Here is a 19,499-nt window from a genome sequence, read left to right on the forward strand (position 1 = left end):
ATGGGTTATCCTTAGCAAAATCCATAAATTCCGGTAGAAAGGAGATTTACCCTTGTATTGGGTAGATACATGTAAAAAGTCCATAGTTATGATCTGTATCCCAAATGGATTCCTTCAGACCTTCCACGAGGTAGTAGACAATACTATGTGTAGTCGAAATCGCCCAACAAATGATCGAGGATGCACGCCGACTGGAGGTCACGTTTACCAGCCTAAAAAAATGTTACAAAATCCAGTCCATGTTAACACGCACAGTCCTATGTTTTCTTGTGTTCATGTTGTCCTATCGGTGGAGGGGATGATAGGCCGGGGCATGCTATATGGAGAAAATAATTTTTGTATAACATAAACCACACCGATGAACTAAATCTTGGTCAATCAAGCAACATATATATTTGGAGTGCTTGCTAGACATCACAATTAGAATGGGCAAACTTACCCCAAATCCTGATAAATCAAGCAACATATGTATTTTGAGTGCTAGCTAGCTGCAACAAAATACTACTACACTAAATTGCTGCATACGCCCATTGGCATTGCAACTGAAAACCATCATTCCTTGGCAAAAAAGTACTAGTCCAGTTCAAACTGACTTAAGAGGTCAACATAGGACAATCAGTATGTTACGATCATGATCACATCTTGTCAATGCAAACGTCAAGAGACACCTCCTTGGATGCCCCAGAACCAACCAGATAAGTAGGTGGCACCATCAAGAAAGACGGCAGCTCCTCCACGGCCACCTCCCCAGGCCTCGTGCTGCTCGTCACTGGCTTCATGGCCAACAAAATGCTGCCTTCTACGCTGCTCGGTGGTGGCGGACCATTCGCCTGAAGCTTGATAGCGTACTGTGGCCATGAGGATGCCTCAGCTCTGATGCACACCACAGACACGACGCCGAGCACGCCCATGACCAAGAGGAACACGCTGTCGTCCCCTTGCCCATGGAGCAGGCACCGCGGCCGCGGCACCGACAGCCGGAGCTGGTGAACTTGGCCATAATGGACCTTGTGCACTGGCATTGCGTGCATGGTGATCAAGTGGCTGAGGAGCGCCTGTGGTGAACCGACGAAGCCACAGCCAAGCTCTGTGCAGAAGCACGGCACATGCGAGCACACACTTTGATGGTCGTCAAGCTCGTAGTAGGGGACGTAGCTCCCGCAGCCATCATGGTGGCACTTGACTGTCAAGGAAGAGATGAGGGCGTCCAATGACCGGACGTGGCCAAAGCCACTGCCGTGCTCACACGTCTGGCACAGTTTATAGGGGAGCCCGATGAGGCATTTGTAGCAAGCCAAGTGCCCGGCATTGCACTGCACAAAATTTTAACGATTATGAACATCCTCAGACCTCGAACAAATAGAACAATAAATTGATGGAGCATCTATCTATTATCTTATAATATTAAATACTAAAATCACAATACATGTCAAAAATAGAGAAATATGCTAGAAAAAAAGTGCAGCCAAGGGATCTCGACAATTAACTATTAACATGATAGATGAAAGAAATTACCCATCTGTGCCCTAATTATTTTTCCAAACAATAAACAAAGAAAGTTGCGGTCCATAAAAAAACGGTCAGAGCATGACTACTCTGCTCTAAAGGTTACTGGTATCATTAACGCTTCTTGGATGCAAGTACTGTTGTCTATCATGCAATGAAAGGATAAACAGAAGTAAAAATATATTATATAAGATTAAAAAAATAACATGGTCGGCAGGCTGAAGCATGATGCCCTCGCATTTGCGAGGGCCACCTTGCTAGTTGGTGAAAGAAAGTAACCTCGAAGACAGGGGGCTTGATGGGGCGGGAGCACACGCTGCAATTAAGCAAACTCATGTCCATCGTTATGGTAACTTCTCTGGCTTGCTTCACTTGGCCACTCCTGGATAGCTCCACCTGCGCCTTCTTGGCACTCCGATCGTCCTTCTCCATCATCAACAGCAAACCCCTGCGCCTTTCCACGGTGGTATCCGGAGGAATCTGCACACTGTCCATAATCTGCATAGAATTCATGGAGGCAAACACATCACAAGTGGGACCCACAACGACATAGAGATGTTTCTTCCATGTAATTAAAAGAATACAGCCGTGGAAGTGAAATGAAGTGCGGGAACAAACTTGTGCTGAATGCGGTTCATCAGAAGGACCAGCAGACTGCAATTGCTCGCCACTTGTTGGAAAAATTATGTGTTCTGTCAAGGAACTGGGCGCTGCAACTGTAAAATCAATGTTAAAAGGGAATTGTTTTCAATTCACGAATCATTTACATGTATGCTGTAGATATTTGTACAAGGATAACAAATTCATGATAATACAATACCGAGTTCATATCATGTTACGTACATGTTGATCGGGACAAATCGTGCGAATTAAAGGGTGAAAATGTTTATGTAAAATCTGTATATAACCTGCGATATATAGAGAAGGATTATGTACCTGATGATTGAGCTGGTGTATCAAACACTAGATTGTCAACAATGGGCGAGCTTGATGTATTATGGGTTGTTCTGGCATTGCCAAGCTCTGCTAAAATGGGATGCTTGTTGTTATTCTGATCGGTGTCGGTGATTGCAAACTGATCGACCAGAGCATCAGTATTTGAATCAGAATCAGAGCATTTTACTCCTTCAACAGTGTTACCATTTGGCATGTTATTAAGCACCGGAGCATAGACAGACTCTTCTAGACAACGTACCTATTTGAATCAGAACACACATATTAATTGTAGCAAACAAAATCGCAACTTAGGAAAAAGAAAAAAACACGTCTGAAAAAAGTAACTCGAATATAAATTTGCACACGTAGTAAACTTGATTGGTCATTAGATTGGTTAAATAAATGCTACATAAATAATTCATTGGCAGAATGTTGTTATGGGTCTTTTATTGCATGTAGCAGTATAGACTATATAGCATGACATTCTTTTGAAACAAGGCATACGTTCATATAATAACACATATTGTGTTTCAAATAAATAGTATATCACAATTTGCTTACGGAATTTAGTGGTGCACAAGTAATTACCGGCAGGAAGCTACCAAAGGGATGTGCAACTACCCATTTGGATCTGAAGCAACTCATTTCCGTAGTGACAACACTCAAGCGTGGAAAGCCATCTGGAACTATGAGTGTAGGGTGTTTCACAAGATCGATAACAATGACCTGCATCTCAATGACAATTATGGAAATAAATTTTGTAAATTAACATGTGACATCAGCTGAATCAACCAGTTTATTATAGCATAATAATGATAATAGTTTCCCTAAGTGTGGTTGGAATGTTCTTACACTCAGAATGTGCACACAGCCCTTCACATGGACATACAATCTATCCGATTTTTTGTAGTCCTTGATTCCTTTGAATAGGCAATCAGCAACCAAATTGCACCAATCCATCTGTTTGAGATTACCAACCTGTTGAGCAGCTCCCAGAAATGACCTGCTGACATTCACAGATGTATTTGGTGCTAGATAAATTGCAAGTATCGCCATCATAAAGGCTATGCAGAATGGTTCCTCCTCAGTTATGCTGCACATTTCTTCCGCCACTTCCTTCGCGTTCTTCCCTCTCGTATCCCAAGTGTAGTGTTCATAGAGAGCATCGTCGACATGGAGACCCTCTATAACTTTGATGGGTCCTGAAGGAATTCCAAGGACAAACTTCACAAGGGGCCTCACTGGAATTGATATGCCTCCGTCAAATTCTAGCTTCTCGGTGTCACAATTGAACTTATCCACCAGCCATAGGGTTAGATCTTTATCCATCTTAAAATCTTGCATTGACAAGATGCTCTCAAACCCAATTTTCATGACAAAACCTATCTGCTTGTCACTAAGACATTTCATAAATGGCGGAAGTTGGTCAGGTGAACATCTATAATGCACATTGGTTTTGTCCTAAAAAACAAGGAACAAGTGGATTAGCCAAAAATATTTATTATATTATTAAAAAAAGACAAACTACTCATCATTTTCATCCGCATAAGCTAAAAATATTGAAGTCATTGATTTTGATTGTAATGGTTGATTTAATTTCCAATTAAGGTTACACAAAACTATTGGCACGTGCAAAATTTGTCATAGGACATGATGACGTGAGCAGATAGAACCGTACTATAACAACATATAGGAAAGTTAGAAACTCTCAATTTACCTCAAAAAATGTAGGAAGTCTATCTCCTACTGAAAGGTACAACCATTGTCAAACAGATTGCATGCAAGGAAAAAATACGTTGGCTTCCAGAAACGACTCTGACAGGAGAACAAGAGGCATATACGGATTCTTCCATCGAAAACATAGGCAGACTATTCCATGCTAGAAAAACACATGGGCTCACATGGTCGTAAAAATTCGCAGAATTCTTTGGTCGGCAAGGCCGAAAACAAATCCCAGTATTGAAAAGGCTGGAATCTCAAGACCCCACATGCCAACCCAAGCTGCACCTAAATAAGCTTCACTTTGTTCTAATAAAAAAACTAAAGGACCTTCACTTTATTGGTATAGATCAGATTAGGAATAAATTTGTGATAACCAGTCAGGTACCTCTATTCTTGAATTGATATCACTCTGTCTTATTATCCTACTTCGATTTTTTATCTCGATGTCTACTGCGTATTTGCCTTATATATTATGGAAATGGTACAATTTAGACTGGAAATAGTCTTTTAAAATTCATATAGGTTCAACATAAATCAATCAAGTGAACTAAATTCTGGATTATTTTTACAGAATGATCATTTATATTTATACAAGGAAAACCAACCTGAAACTAAAATGTGAGAATAACTATAGTAAAATAAAATCTGTGAATAAAGTTGGCCCAAGAAAAACATATACGAGCCTATATGGATAACGACCAGCGGTGGACAAAAGTGGCAGAGAACCCATGGAAATAATAGCAAGGGAATGAATGAAGTGGACCGGAAATATATAAACTTCACATGCAGGTGATCTAAGAAAAAATCTTACATGCAAGACATGCATGGAAACAGATAAGAATATGGTACATATCAATTTCAATGTGATTTGTGTGCGATTGGAAACAAACATGTCATACGAGAAACGAGAAGGAACCGCACAATGATAAACATAGAGGAAAAAATATGTCAAATATGCAATTTGTCATTTTCTGTTATTCTACATATATATGTTGATGCAAAACAGCACCGATGAATACAAAATCAGTTATAAGCATGAGATGATGTTTTTACAATTCATATGAATTTAGACTGATAATTAATTTTGCTTAGATGGCCAAGTGGCATGGTAAGACCATGAGATGATGTTTTTACAATTCCACATGGGCTAAATAATTATCTGATCTGTGAATTATATGCTAGGTCCGAGATTAAATAATGTATGCTCATGAGATCCTGACATACTGATTGCGATTAAATTCGCATGACAATCGGGCACGACAGACCACTAATCGGAGCTGCCCAAGTATATACGTGAACAGAAAAGGAGTTGGCATGCATGTGATGACATAACTGCCAATGTAAAAAGGAAACTTATACTGCTGCTTTGCTTTGTGCTTGCTTTCCCAGATCATGTATTAAGTTAGCATTTGATGGATTTCAACGTATCAAATCTATAGTCATAAATACATCAATTTTTATTCTGTAGACAACGATTTGCATGTCTAATTTAATTATGAAAATCAACATAAAAAGTAAAGTTATTTCCATAGCATGCTTTTAAATTTACAAAACTAGACTTCAGAATATATGAAAATTCAAATGAAACTTAAATCCTAAATGTAGAAACAAAATACAATGAAACGAAATGTTTGACGAGTAGGACACGTAGGTCAATTATTCATTTGGCAGTCATACCTATAGTGCTAATAAAATGGTAAATATGGAGAAAATAAATGTATATATGCAAAACCAAATTAGATGCAAGGCAGGCATGTTCCGGGCTAGCAAGATAGCAAATCGATTCCAGTATGATTCGTGTATGAGTTTTTATTTTGCACGTTAATATGTGTACGAAGTTGTATCCTACAAGAAAACACAACCATGTTTAATACATGCATCATGTAAACTATGCAAGAGTATTTTAGTTGTGCCAAAATATACAAGTCTTAGAAAAATAACATGGGCACAACAAACAGTGCTATGAGAGGAGCGAGTTAAAGGCGTGCGCTTTTAAAACTATTGATTGATGTATATATATCTGTAATTATAATTTTCATGAATGAAGTATTTACGAAAGGTCTAATAATAATTGTACACTATATATGAATCCCTAATTGTTTGGCTTGAATAATATAGGTGCTAAGACTATACATCCACTCTCCAATTAAGTGAGCTAAGCTCCATTTCTCTCTCAGAGTTATATTTCCATAGAATGCCAAGTAGAAAAAACACGTGAAGCACGAGAAGAAAGTGACATAAATTGGGAGTGATGGAGAGAATGTTTCATCGCAAAGTGATAGAAAAATATATATTATATAAGGTATGTAATTAGAAATTTAATTGTGATAAGATTATGGAAGTAAATTAAAAAGAACATAGACACAATCACAGAGAACAGTACAGATGGTGCGAGGGATTTTTTTTTCCATATATATACTAACAATAAGACTTCTTATTCAATAGCCATGCAATACATTCGGATGCTATAGAGTGTCGAGATATATGTGGATGCATATAATTCTATATATACAAAACACCACTGCAGCACGTACACCGAGAAGGTGAGTGGACAACGTAGGTCTCCTGATTCAGATGCAAACTATCTATGCTTTTATTTTAATTATAGATGAACAATTTTAAAAATATTAATGGTAGGAAGAGGACACCAGTCACCAGGGAACAAGGACTGAAAGATGAGAACTTGGAGCACTGTATATACGTCTGTTCTCACATACCAAGCAGCGACTTGAGTGTTGTCTGTAATTTGTCATTACTTGCCCTTAATTAAATATTTGCAATCAAAGTGCAATCGTGTTTTTACAAGATGTATACATTGACTATATTGAGACATTATGTGATGCCATATTTTTGAAAGAAAAAATCTTAAACATAAAAGTATATATGAAACCGAGCCGTGCAAAGGCTCGGTCTCCCTGATAGTTTTGAACTGAATAAAACATGATGATAATGGAGGGATGCCAACCCCTCGCAAAAAAAGAAGGGGAGGGGGGATTCCAGCAATGTACCCTCCCGGAAGATCCAATTGGTAGATTACTATAAGCATCCATGACACTCCCCCGTCTTTGGATCTGTTCCTACTTGGATTAGCAGCCCTGGAACAGGAAACCGTGAAGCTGTTAGTAATCTTCGAAAGATAGTCGAAAGTAACACTGGGAACTCATAAAGATTAATTGAAGGCACGGTAGACAGATCCCAATTCCCAAAACATTGTATATGAGAGAGATCGAAGCAGTTTTGAAAGATCTCTCTCATATAAAATGCTTTATAGTACTCGATGTTCTATATTCATATATGAGAGAGATCTCTCACGTGCACGGCCCGAAGCAGCTTTGACCAAGAAGGTGGGTGGACAACGGAGGTCTCCTGATTCAGATGCAAACTATATATGTATGCTTCTATTTCAATTATTGATGAACAAATTTACAAATATTAATGGTAGGAAGAGGACACGAGGGAACAAGGACTGCAAGAGAACTTGGAGAACTGTATATAAGTCTATGTTCTCACATACCAAGCAGCGACTTGAGTGTTGTCTGTAATTTGTCAATACTTGCCCTTAATTAAATATTTGCAATCAAAGTGAAATCAAGTTTTCACAAGATGTATACATTGACTATATTGAGAATTTATGTGATACCGTATTTTCAAAAGAAAAAAAATACTAAATATAACAACATGTATGAAACCTAGCCGCGCAAGCGCGGTCTCCCTGGTAGTTTTGAACTGAATAAAACATGATGATAATGGAGGGATGCCAAGCCCTCGCAACAAAAGAAGGGGAGGGGGGATTCCAGCAATGTACCTTCCCGGATGATCCAATTGGTAGATTACTATAACTATCCATGACACTGCCCCTCTTCGGATCGGTTCCTACTGGAATTAGCAAGCCTGGAACGGGAAACCGTGAAACTGTTAGTAATCTTGGGAAGATAGCCACAAGTAAAACTGGGTACTGATACAGATTAATTGAAGGCACGCTAGACAGATCTCAAAACATCGTGTATGAGAGATCCGAAAACAAGCAAGATCCGAAGAGGGGAAACAAGCAAGATCCAAAAACTGATAAAGTAAAACTGGGTATTGATACAGATTAATTGAAGGCGCGGTAGACAGATCCCAAAACATCGTGTTTGAGATAGATCGAAGCCCATAAACAGCGATTCAAGTTTCAAAGCAGTGAAACAAGCAAGATCCGAAAACAGATAAAGTAAAACTGGGTATTGATACAGATTAATTGAAAACGCGGTGGACAGATCCCAAAACATCGTGTATGATAGAGATCGAAGCAAATAAACAGCGATTCAAGTTTCAAAGCAGTGAAACAAGCAAGATCCGAAAACAGATACTGAAACTAGACGAAATCCTCTGCTTACCGGCTGTGGATGAGGCCGAGTTAGGGTTTGAGACTCGGACCAGATGATAACAAGGGGAAATCAATCGGGAAGAGAACTGAATTTCTCTGCAAATCACGAGAAATCAACAAGTAGGGCGAGTGATGGTGCCGCTCGCCCTACCCGCATGATATGTACTGGACTGGAGTGGAGGAGCGGGGGGAAGAAGAGCTGTGTTTTCCTTTCCTTAATAGCGAAGCCAAAGATGAAGGGCGGCGGCTCGGGTTTGGTACTCCAGCGTTCGTTCGGAGAGGAAAAGCCTTTGGGCATCGATCGAACGACTTTCCTAGGCCGAGCGTTTCTCCACTGACGGGCTTCTTTTGGGTCAGTCAATGGAAGTCCCACTTCTAGCTCGGGGCATCCAGCCCACCATAAAGAAAAAAAAAATCAACTCATCCCTACTGACCCATGCAGCTCAAGTGGGCAACAGCCGTACCCGGATTCTCAAAAATCTATGTGCACGGTGGAGTGGCAAAATCAATCGAATAAAGGTGCTGTTGGTGTTATCTGCAGCGAAGACCAGGGGTGTTTCCTCGGAGCGTTGGCTGTCGTCTTCAAGGGATGTCGGATCCTGAAACTGTTGAAGCTTTCGCATCTCGGGAACCAATAGTTTTGGCTGAAGACTTGCTGCTGCGGAAGATAACCATAGCTACTGACTGTCTGAGAGACTGAAAGTGACCACTGACCTCAGGTCAACCGATCTACTGGGAGGGTATTACATGATTACAGAGTTAAACTCCTGAAAAACATTCTTTCGGGCATGTGATATACGAGCTGCGTCGGGGTCCGTCGTAGGGTGTGTGCGTGCGGGTGTGTGTTAGTTGGTGTCGTGTGCAGGGGTGTAACCGCGTCGAGCCGTGCGCGTGCGCGTCGGGTGCGCGGGCCGTGGAGCGCGGGACTTGGCGAGTGAGTGAGTGGGTGTGTTGGGAGCACCGCGTGGGGCGTCCATGCGCATGCATAAAACCCCTCTCCCTCCTATACATTGTGGTACGGTGTGTTGAGTTTCAGCTCAAGAAAAATTGTTGTAGCCGCGGCAGGCGTTCGTGCGCCAGAAATCCACCGTGTGCTCTCATTCTTCTTCATCCTCCTTTCGGTTTGTGCTAGAGAGAGAGAGAGAGAGTGAGTGCAACGAGGGAGGGCTATGGCATGGGCTCAACCCCAACATTTGGCATCAGAGCATCGGAGGAGATCCTGCTGGCGGCCATGTCGCTTGTCCTGTACGGCGCCGGCGGTGGGGGTGCGATGTCGCTACCTGCCCCGTAGCTGAGGCCGGTGAACTACATCTCCGGGGCAATCATGGCGGAGGCGATCCTTGATGCCTAGGGGCTATGGGGCGTGGTGGCTCCGGCAGACGACGCGGCGATCGACGCGGGAGTTGCTGCTTGGCGTGCTGTTGGAGGACATGCTGATGCAGGTCGTGACGAACACGACGGAGAGAGACGTGCGGGACAGCCTCAAGGTCCGTTTCGTCAGCGCATATCGTGTGAAGGCAACACGACTCTCCACCCTCCGCGGCGAGTTCGAACGGTTGCGGATGAACGACGGGGAGGAGGTCGATGCGTACGCCGGGAGGGTCAGCGGCATGCGACAAGATATGCGGGTCTAAGGGTGACGCTCGACAACACGGCCATGGTGAAGAAGTTGCTAGACTCCGTGCCAGGCTGGCTTTACACCCGGTGGCCAGAATTGAGCAATTTTGCGATGTGGACTCGGTGCCGTTCAAGGAGGTTGTCGGGCGGCTGAAGGCGTTCGAGGAGCAGACGCGGCGGCGCGCCCAGAACAGCGGCGAATGCGAAGGGGATCAGCTCCTACTCATGGCGGCTCAGTGGGCGGCACGGTGGCATCAGGAAGGCGGCAACTTCGACCACAACGAAGACGGCGGTGGCAGCACGACATCGGGCGATGGAGGAAAGCGTCGTGGCCGGTGCTACAATGACGGGCAGCATGGTCTGCACAAAGCCGAAGAAGGTGGAGACAGCAGAGCAAGCACTCGCCGCCGAGTCCGACGACGTCGGGTCGGTGCTCCTCTAGACCGTGTCTTAGGGGGTGAATGTTAGGGCTTAAGCCACAGTGAGCACGGCTAGTGCGCGAGCTGGTCGAGCCGGACGCCGGTCCGAGCCGCTTCGAGGTCCGTGTCACGGTGTGTGCATGTGTCCGTGTGTGTGCGTGCGGGTGTGTGTTAGTTGGCGTCGTCCGCGAGGGTGTGACCGCGTAGGGCGCTGGATCCGGCCGCTCGAGCGCGTGCGTGCGCGTCGGGTGCGTGTGTCGTGGAGCGCGGGATGTGGCGAGTGAGCGAGTGGGTGCGTCGGGAGCGCGTCGTGGGGCGTCCGCGTGCGCATGCATAAAACCCCTCTCCCTCCTGTACATTGTGGCGCGGTGTGTTGAGTTCGAGCTCAAGAAAATTTGCCGCAGCTGCGGCGGGCGCTCGTAAGCCAGGAATCCACCATGTGCTCCATTTCTTCATCCTCCTTTCGATTTGTGCCAGAGAGAGGGTGAGTGCGGCGAGGGAGGGCTAGGGCATGGGCCCAGCCCCGACACTAATCTTTGTATTGCCATGGATTATTTACTTAATAGAGCACGTTGTTTGGCTAAAACAGGGATTTACAACGTACATTGTTTCATAATAGTTGTTACTATCCTAGGGTTTTTATAACTGGGTAACTCGTACATCGTTGAGGTTATTCGTCTTCGATCATCCCCGATCCACAATGAGCACTGGGATCTAGCACGCACTTGGGCTGAATCAGTGGCTCGCCTTCCACCCCGGCCATGGCATTACCGCTTTTCTTGGGCTCCCTCGGTGGTAGATCTGTTTGATGGCGACATCATCATCAAGGGGTTCCAGTAGCTTGGCAACAAGGAAAAAGAAGGGGAAAGACGGGATCAATCTGGAGACAACTATAAAGAATATGAAACTGAAGGAATATGAGCTGGATGTCATCTTCGTCAGGGAAGGAGGAAATTTTAGAACTCTCGAATGCAGGAAGGTGGTTGGCAGGACAAGGGTGAACACCATAAAACCATTCAGCATGGATGCGTTCAAGGACATAATGAGAAGTATGCATTGCGGCTCTCCTATGATCCGGATTCCGCGAGATGGACGACAATCTGTTCGTGGTGCAACACATTTGCCTACGAGATTGCAACTGGGTAATGCATCAGGGTCCCTTGATCTTTTGAGGGTTGATGGTTATGATAGAAGTATATGATGGCAAGGGTCGTCCAGATACCATCAAGCTAGACCGGGCCTCTATGTGGCCACAGATTCACAACCTCCCAAACCTTTACAGATCCCAAACAATTGATGAGCAGCTGGTGACGAGCATTTGGGCAGGTCAAGAGTCGGGATATGAACCTATCAAGGGTATATGAGGGGACCTATGTGCGAGTCAAGGCCAAAATTATAGTTGCAGATCCAATACCACGATTTGCACCACTGATTTTGAATGAGAATGAGAGAATACTTCTGCCCATAAAATATGAAAATATAGACTTCTATGAAGTTTGTGGCATCATGGGACACATCAAGGAGGAATGTGGTCATGCACCAGAGAATATTGAGTATGGTTCATGGATGGTGGCAAAACACATAGGAACTTGTCAGGTAGCCAGGGCTTTGGTCATGGGTATTCATTTTCTCAGGCTGGGAGGGCCCCGATGAGGGATGGGCGAGGTAGGGGACGGGGTGCAGGCCGGGGAATCAATCCTCACGTCCCTAGGAAGCACACATCTGGATAGGCTGACAATTAAACTGAAGGATCAAAATGCTTGTGTAAATCTATTGTTAACATATAGCTATAGATAATATTAACATATCTCTGCAAAAAAAAGATAATATTAACATATACCTGCATCGAGCTGACGCTAGATGTTCAACAATGGCCGAGCTTGTTGGGAACTTGGGATAGGAGTTGTTATGGCAGTGCCATGCTCTGCTGAAATAGAATTATTTGTTGTTACTCTTATCAGTATCAGTGGTAGCGAAATGATTAGCAAGAGCATCAGCATTTCTCTCAGAATCAGCACATTTTCCATCTTCGGTTATGTTGTCATTCAGCCTTTTAACAGGCACAGAAGCATAGACCAATTCTTCCAGGCGACGAAACTGTTGAAGATTATACTTGTGAAGACGTTGCTGCTTAGATGTAATTTCACAAAAGTAATAAGCTTGACCGGTCATTAGATTTGGTAAATAAATGCTAGATCCACAACATGTAGAAATTACTTTTGCATGAGTATGTGATACATGACTGAAATGCCTATTAAGTAGCAGTATGGAGCATGCCAATATTTTGAAACAAGGTATACATCTATATGATAGCTTCTTGAATAGAAAACCACAGGAAATCACAACATGTTGATCATGCAAATTAAATTCTTTTTTCTTACCAAATCATCCAAATTAACAGAATTGAACTCAATTATCTATGTATGATGTTGACAACTTCAAAGATGACTAAAGGTCAGTACTAGCTTAGTGTTGGTAACAAGGAAAAGGGAGACCACAGTTAAGCACGAGGGCACATGTGGATCTATCATTCTCACCTCGGATCTCCCCTGTTCGTCCATGGAGTCCCCCTCGATCTGGACGCCTGCCACCGCGCCCCCAAATACATGTCCCTTGCTGTTGTCAGCCGCAGGTTCCTGGGAGAACCACTGAGGAGGCGGAGACGATAGCCCAGCAGCCGCAGGAACGTGCACGCGGCTGTGTAGAGGGCTGTGGTCGCCCACAGAGGAGGGAGCTCGACCTCATCGTCGGAGTCGGTGTTGCCGGCCGGCCAACGAGGCCATGAGGGGGACGTGAATGGCTGCGGAGACGAAGGGGTAGAAGCGCGGCTTGCGGGGGAACATCGCCTCGCCTGTAATCAGCAAGCTAGTGTGAATCTGGATAAAAATGATCCAGCCAACCTTGCGGCGAAGAAGTAGGGCAGCGTACTTGTTTTTGAGATGGCTGGATTGGAGTTCCTTCCTCAGGAAGCCAAACTACAAGAGCGGAGCAATGGCTGACTTTTGTGTTCAGACAGCCGGTCACTCACTCATAATCTCCACTGCAGGAGCATGTCCGCTGGTCAGAATCTCTTCTCAACGAAACCGGCAGGAACTCTATGACTATAATGATTATTATTAGCTAGTGTTGGTGGTGATTAGATAGCTACACTATGACTATGATGATTATATAGTGTTGGTGGTAATGGTTATGATGATTATTAGCTAGTGTTGTTGGTGATGATATGATGCAAGAGTTTTCATATTAATATGATGATTAGATAGCTACACAATGACTATGATGATTATCATGATGATTTGTTATTATGGTCATGATTAGTTATTATATCATAGGTGGAAGGAACGTGGATTAGATTCATGTGGATGGATCAAAAGTGACCAAAAGTTGAATTAGTAGGATCGTCATCCTAATTCAACTTTTGATTCATCCAAATCTTATATCTTATATTTACTAGTTGGAGGCACCATACTGAAAGAATAATGAAGCGTCTCAACTCCCGTAACATGGGAGCCCGCGGTTATTTATTGATTGGACGAGAAGTATCTTGCGATCATGTACATGGTGCGGTTGAGGAAGATCTCCAACCGTGGAGATAGATTACAACGAGAGAGGTAGAGATAGAAAGATAAACATGAACGGATACAAGCATGTAGCACAAGGCTATCTCTAACTATTATGTTATAGTATTTCTAACACTCCCCCTTAATCACAACTGCACCAAGTTGAGATTACGACAAAATTCTTCAAAACCTTTTGTAGGTAAGGCCTTTGTAAACCCATCTACAAGCTGATCCTTTGAAGGAATGAACCGGACATCCAATTGCTTGTTCGCAACTCGTTCTCTGACAAAGTGAAAATCTATCTCAATATGCTTTGTCCTGGCATGAAAAACTGGGTTAGCAGTAAGATACGTTGCACCAAGGTTGTCACACCATAAACAAGGAGGGTGCACTTCTGGAATATGGAGTTCTTTCAACATAGACTGAACCCAAATAACTTCAGCCGTTGCATTTGCCAAAGCTTTATATTCTGCTTCTGTACTTGACCTGAAGACTGTTGCCTGTTTCTTTGCACACCACGAGATTAAATTTGGACCATAAAATATAGCAAACCCACCAGTCGACCTTCTATCATCTAGGCAGCCAGCCCAATCCGCATCAGAAAATGCACTTATAAGGGTAGACGATGACTTTCTGAATGTGAGCCCAACAGTCAACGTATTCTTGACATACCTCAAGATTCTCTTAGCTGACGTCCAATGACTGGTAGTAGGTGCATGAAGAAACTGACAAACTTTGTTAACTGCAAAGGAGATGTCAGGTCGAGTAAGAGTCAAGTACTGAAGACCACCAACTAAACTTCTGTAACTAGTGATATCCTCATGATACAAAGGTTCTCCATCTGTCAGGGACAAACATTCCGAACTGGAAACTGGTGTTGGTGAGGGTTTGCAGTTTTGCATGCCAATTCTATTCAACAACTCAGTTGCATACTTATCCCGAGATAGATGAAGACCATCACTGTTTTTCTTTACTTCAATACCCAAGAAGAAATGTAAGTCTCCCAAATCCTTGAGAGCAAACTTAGAACTCAAATTCTTGAGCAGTCTGGTTATTGCCTCATCAGATGAGCTAGTGACAATAATATAATCCACATATATAAGAACAAACACAGATATTTGTGACTTGCTAAAGATAAACAGTGAGGTGTCAGATTTTGATGGAACAAACCCAAGTGCTTGAGGCTTCATACTAAGCCTGAAGTACCATGCTCTGGGGGCTTGCTTCAGACCATATAATGCTTTATCCAGCTTGCATATGTGAAAGGGTTTATTTTTGTCTTCAAAACAAGGAGGTTGTTTCATGTATACCTCTTCTTCTAGAACACCATGGAGAAATGCGTTCTCTACATCTAACTGTCTAAGGCTACATCCCCTAGACACAGCAATTGACAACACAAGGAGAATGGTTGCAACTTTAACAACAGGACTAAATGTGTCCTCATAGTCTAACCCATACCTTTGCTTGAAACCTTTTGCAACGAGTCTGGCCTTGTAGCGATCTACAGTGCCATCAGATTTCCTTTTAATCTGATACACCCACTTGCAATCAATTAAGTTTCTGCCTTGTTGTGGTGGAACCAAGTGCCACGTCTTATTTTTCTGCAAAGCCATGAATTCATCATTCATAGCCACCTTCCACCTATCATCACCAAGGGCATCCATTAGAGTTTTAGGTTCACCTGTCATACAAGATACTCCGTATTTGGAGAAGTTTTTATAATTAACTCGGGTAGAAACCCCCTTTTGTAGACGTGTGCGGAGTTCCCCAAGATGTGTTGCATGTTGGTCGGGCCCAGAGGATCCTGGCGTGGAAGAATCACCCGTTTCCCCCACAGCGTCCGCGCCAGGAGATGCCACGCCCGATCCCGAGGCGGTCAGGGAACGCGTAGGCGAGGCAGCCACGCCCGATCCCGAGGCGGTCGGGGAACGCGTAGGTGAGGCAGTGTCGGGCACATGCGATGTAGTGGCGGGCCCTGATGAGGCAGGCGTGGGCCCTGGTGAGACAGGCGCGCTCACCCGCCCCGAGGATTGGTGCGGCGCACTGTCACCTGCTGGGTGCGCGCGGTCACTGTCACCTGCCGAGTGCGCGCCAGGGACCGATCCCGAGGTGGATTGGGATGCCGCCTGCAGCGGAACAGATCCCGAGGGGGATCTACCTCGTGATGCGTGGTTTCCTGGAGGGGGGGCACATAAAATGACCTCCCATTGTGGTGTTTTGCACTCTGTTTTGATCATCATTAATTGTTCCTGCAGCAATAGACTTTGGCATAATATAATGATTAGTCACAAAAGAGTCAGAACTATTATTTGTACCCTCGTGATCAATACCGGTAAGGGATGGAGGTAAGAGAAGTATCTCTTCACGAAGGAGAGCACCGACATTGGGATGAAGATTTTCGAACGGAAATTTGGTCTCATCAAAAACAACATCTCTTGAGATGTAGACACGGCCATTAGCAACATCAAGGCACTTAACATCTTTGTGTTGAGCGCTGTAGCCAATAAAGACGCATTGCTTGGAGCGGAACATTAGCTTGTGGTTATTGTAAGGGCGTAGGTTTGGCCAGCATGCGTAACCAAAAACACAAAGAGGAGCATAGTCTGGTTTGATATGAAGAAGACGTTCTGTAGGGGTTTCATTGTTGATGATACGACTTGGTAAGATATTGATGAGGTGACCTGCGGTTAAGAAGGCTTCACCCCAGAATTTTAGCGGCATAGATGCAGCGGCAAGGAGTGAGAGACCAACATCAACGATGTGGCGATGCTTGCGTTCAGCGGACCCGTTTTGTTAGTGTGCGTGAGGACATGAGACATGGTGAGAAATTCCTATCTTTTGAAAGAAAGAGTTGAGTTTCTCATACTCACCACCCCAGTCTGATTGCATGGCTATAATTTTACAGTCAAATTTTCTTTCAACAAGAGCTTGAAAGTAATGAAAAACTTGGAAGACATCAGATCGCTTTTTAAGAAGATAGATCCAAGTATATTTACTGTAATCATCAATGAAGCTCACATAGTAAGTGTGTCTACCAACAGAGGAAGGGGCTGGCCCCCATACATCAGAAAATACTAATTGCAATGGTTTAACAGACACACTGGTTGAAACAGGATATGGCAACTGATGACTTTTTGCTCTTTGGCAAGAGTCACAAATAGTTTCACAATTACGCTCACCAACAAATAGGAGATTATTCTTACTAAGAACTTGAGAAACAATAGAAAACGAAGGGTGGCCTAGGCGATTATGCCACCTTTCTGAAGAGACTCTAATGGCTCCGAAGGCTCGTTTATTGAACTTGCAAAGTGTAGGAATTAATGGGTAGAGACCGTCCACGCATCTACCGCGATAGAGAACCCTCCTCATGGCTTGATCCTTTATCAAAAAGAAAAAAAGTATGAAACTCAATGAAGAGACCCTTGTCAAGAGTAATTCTATGAACTGAAGCAAGATATTTGATGCATGAGGAACAAGTAGAACATCATTGAGACGAATATCACGATGAGGGGTTTTAATAATAGATTGACCAATGTGACTTATCATCATACCTTGACCATTTGCCGCGGTGTAGATTTGATCATGGCCATGATACTTCTCTTGCATGGTCATCCTCTCCATGTCCGGGGTGATATACTCGGTGGCGCCCGTATCTGCATACCAATTTGTGTCCACTCCATAGGACATATCTGCAGCTGCTGCAACTTTCTTCTTCTTTTCTTCATAGCGCCAGCGACAATCTTTTGCTATGTGGTTAGTTTTTTTTTACAAATTTGACATTTTCCCTCATACTCATCATAACCTTGAAAGTTGTTGCCGCCGCCATAGTTTCCACCATAGCCACCACGCTGACGCCCCTGATTGTTGTTGTAGAAGGGACATCCGTGGTTGTTGTTGTTGTTGTTGTTGTAGAAGAAACTGCCGCCGCCATTCTTGTAGTTGCCGTTGGCGTTGCCGCCACCGCCATTGCTGTTGCTGCCACCACCGCGATACCTGCCACCACCATCATTGGTGGGTTTGGGCGAGCCACGGTTATTGCCCTTGCCGCCGCCACCACGATTCCTCGCAGCCATATTGGCCGAGGACTTGAAGCCTCCTGCTCCAGAGCCGTGGAAGAGCTTGACTCGCTGGTCGAAGTTCGCCACCATGGCAAATAGCTCGTCAACGGAGATCGGGTCGGTGCGGACGTCGAGGGCTGATAGTCCATATCTAGCCCTGCGATGATGAAGGAAAGCAGCTCTTCTTCTCCGATGCCCCTCCCTACAGCTGCAAGTTCATCTGAAAGCAATCTCATGTAGCCAAAATAATCAGCAGCAGATTGGGAACCTTTGTGGGCATTGGTCAGGGAGATTCTGAGGTTGTTTGCGCGGGATTTGGATTGGGAGGCAAACATGGTGGAGAGTGATGTCTAGATCGCACGGGATGTCTCCATCGAGGCGACTTGCACAAAGATTTCTTTGGAAAGGTTTCTCAGCAGATAGGCTACAATCTGCTGGTCTTGGATCAACCAAGAGGTGTAGGCAGGATTCGGAACAATCTGTTCCTTACCTTCAAAATTTTTTGCTGTGATTGTTTTGGAGGGCTTGGGGGTTGTTTCATCAAGGTATCCATACAGGACAGCCCCCATGATCTGAGAGCGAGCCTGGGCACGCCATAGGATGTAGTTGGTGCGGCTCAAAGGTTCAGAAGTGTTGTTGTGTAGGCCAGAGAGGGAAGTCGAGCTGGAGGAGGACATGGTTGCGGCTTGTTTTTGATCTGGAGAGGTTTGTTTGATGGCGGCTAGGGTTGATCTTATAGAGAGCTAGATGTAGAGGAAGAAGAAGGCTCTGACTACCATGAAAGAATAATGAAGCGTCTCAACTCCCGTAACATGGGAGCCCGCGGTTATTTATTGACTGGGCAAGAAGGATCTCGCGATCATGTACATGGTGCGGTTGAGGAAGATCTCTAACCGTGGAGATAGATTACAACGAGAGAGGTAGATATAGAAAGATAAACATGAAGGGATACAAGCGTGTAGCACAAGGCTATTTCTAACTATTCTGTTATAGTATTTCTAACACATAGGAATCACCATATTAATTCTAGAAATTAAACAAAACTGTACATTAGATCTCCTAATTAGTTATTTACGACCATCGGATGATATATCTCATAGTCCTACCTCTTTTCCCACCTCCCAAGCGAACAACCCTTAAAAAATACATGGTACGAAAGAAAAAAAAACTGCCTCCCCACGTCCTGCACTCCTGATCCTCCATATCTCACGTGTAGTTATGGCACCATGCCCCCCTCCTGTTCTTTCATGGTCCCAAAGAAGATTTGGTCCTGCCCTCCTATCCATCTCGCCTAGGCTGCTCGAGTGCTTCAGCG

At 44.1% G+C, this 19,499-nt stretch overlaps 1 protein-coding gene across 1 annotated transcript; it reads right to left on the reverse strand.

The window, feature by feature from the left end:
* Positions 1 to 378: 378 nt before the first annotated feature.
* On the reverse strand, positions 379 to 8,768 carry LOC119270973. Its single transcript, XM_037552963.1, has 9 exons — positions 8,541 to 8,768; positions 7,970 to 8,055; positions 7,173 to 7,259; positions 3,295 to 3,903; positions 3,031 to 3,168; positions 2,443 to 2,701; positions 2,125 to 2,222; positions 1,786 to 2,004; positions 379 to 1,313 (listed from the first exon to the last, which is right to left on the reverse strand). The coding sequence occupies exons 3-9, from the start codon at positions 7,212 to 7,214 to the stop codon at positions 636 to 638; spliced, it is 2,043 nt and encodes a 680-aa protein (XP_037408860.1). The 5' UTR covers positions 7,215 to 7,259; positions 7,970 to 8,055; positions 8,541 to 8,768; the 3' UTR covers positions 379 to 635.
* Between the last annotated feature and the right edge of the window lie 10,731 nt (positions 8,769 to 19,499).

This window comes from Triticum dicoccoides, chromosome 3A (genome assembly GCF_002162155.2).
Source record: "Triticum dicoccoides isolate Atlit2015 ecotype Zavitan chromosome 3A, WEW_v2.0, whole genome shotgun sequence".
NCBI lineage: Eukaryota > Viridiplantae > Streptophyta > Magnoliopsida > Poales > Poaceae > Triticum > Triticum dicoccoides.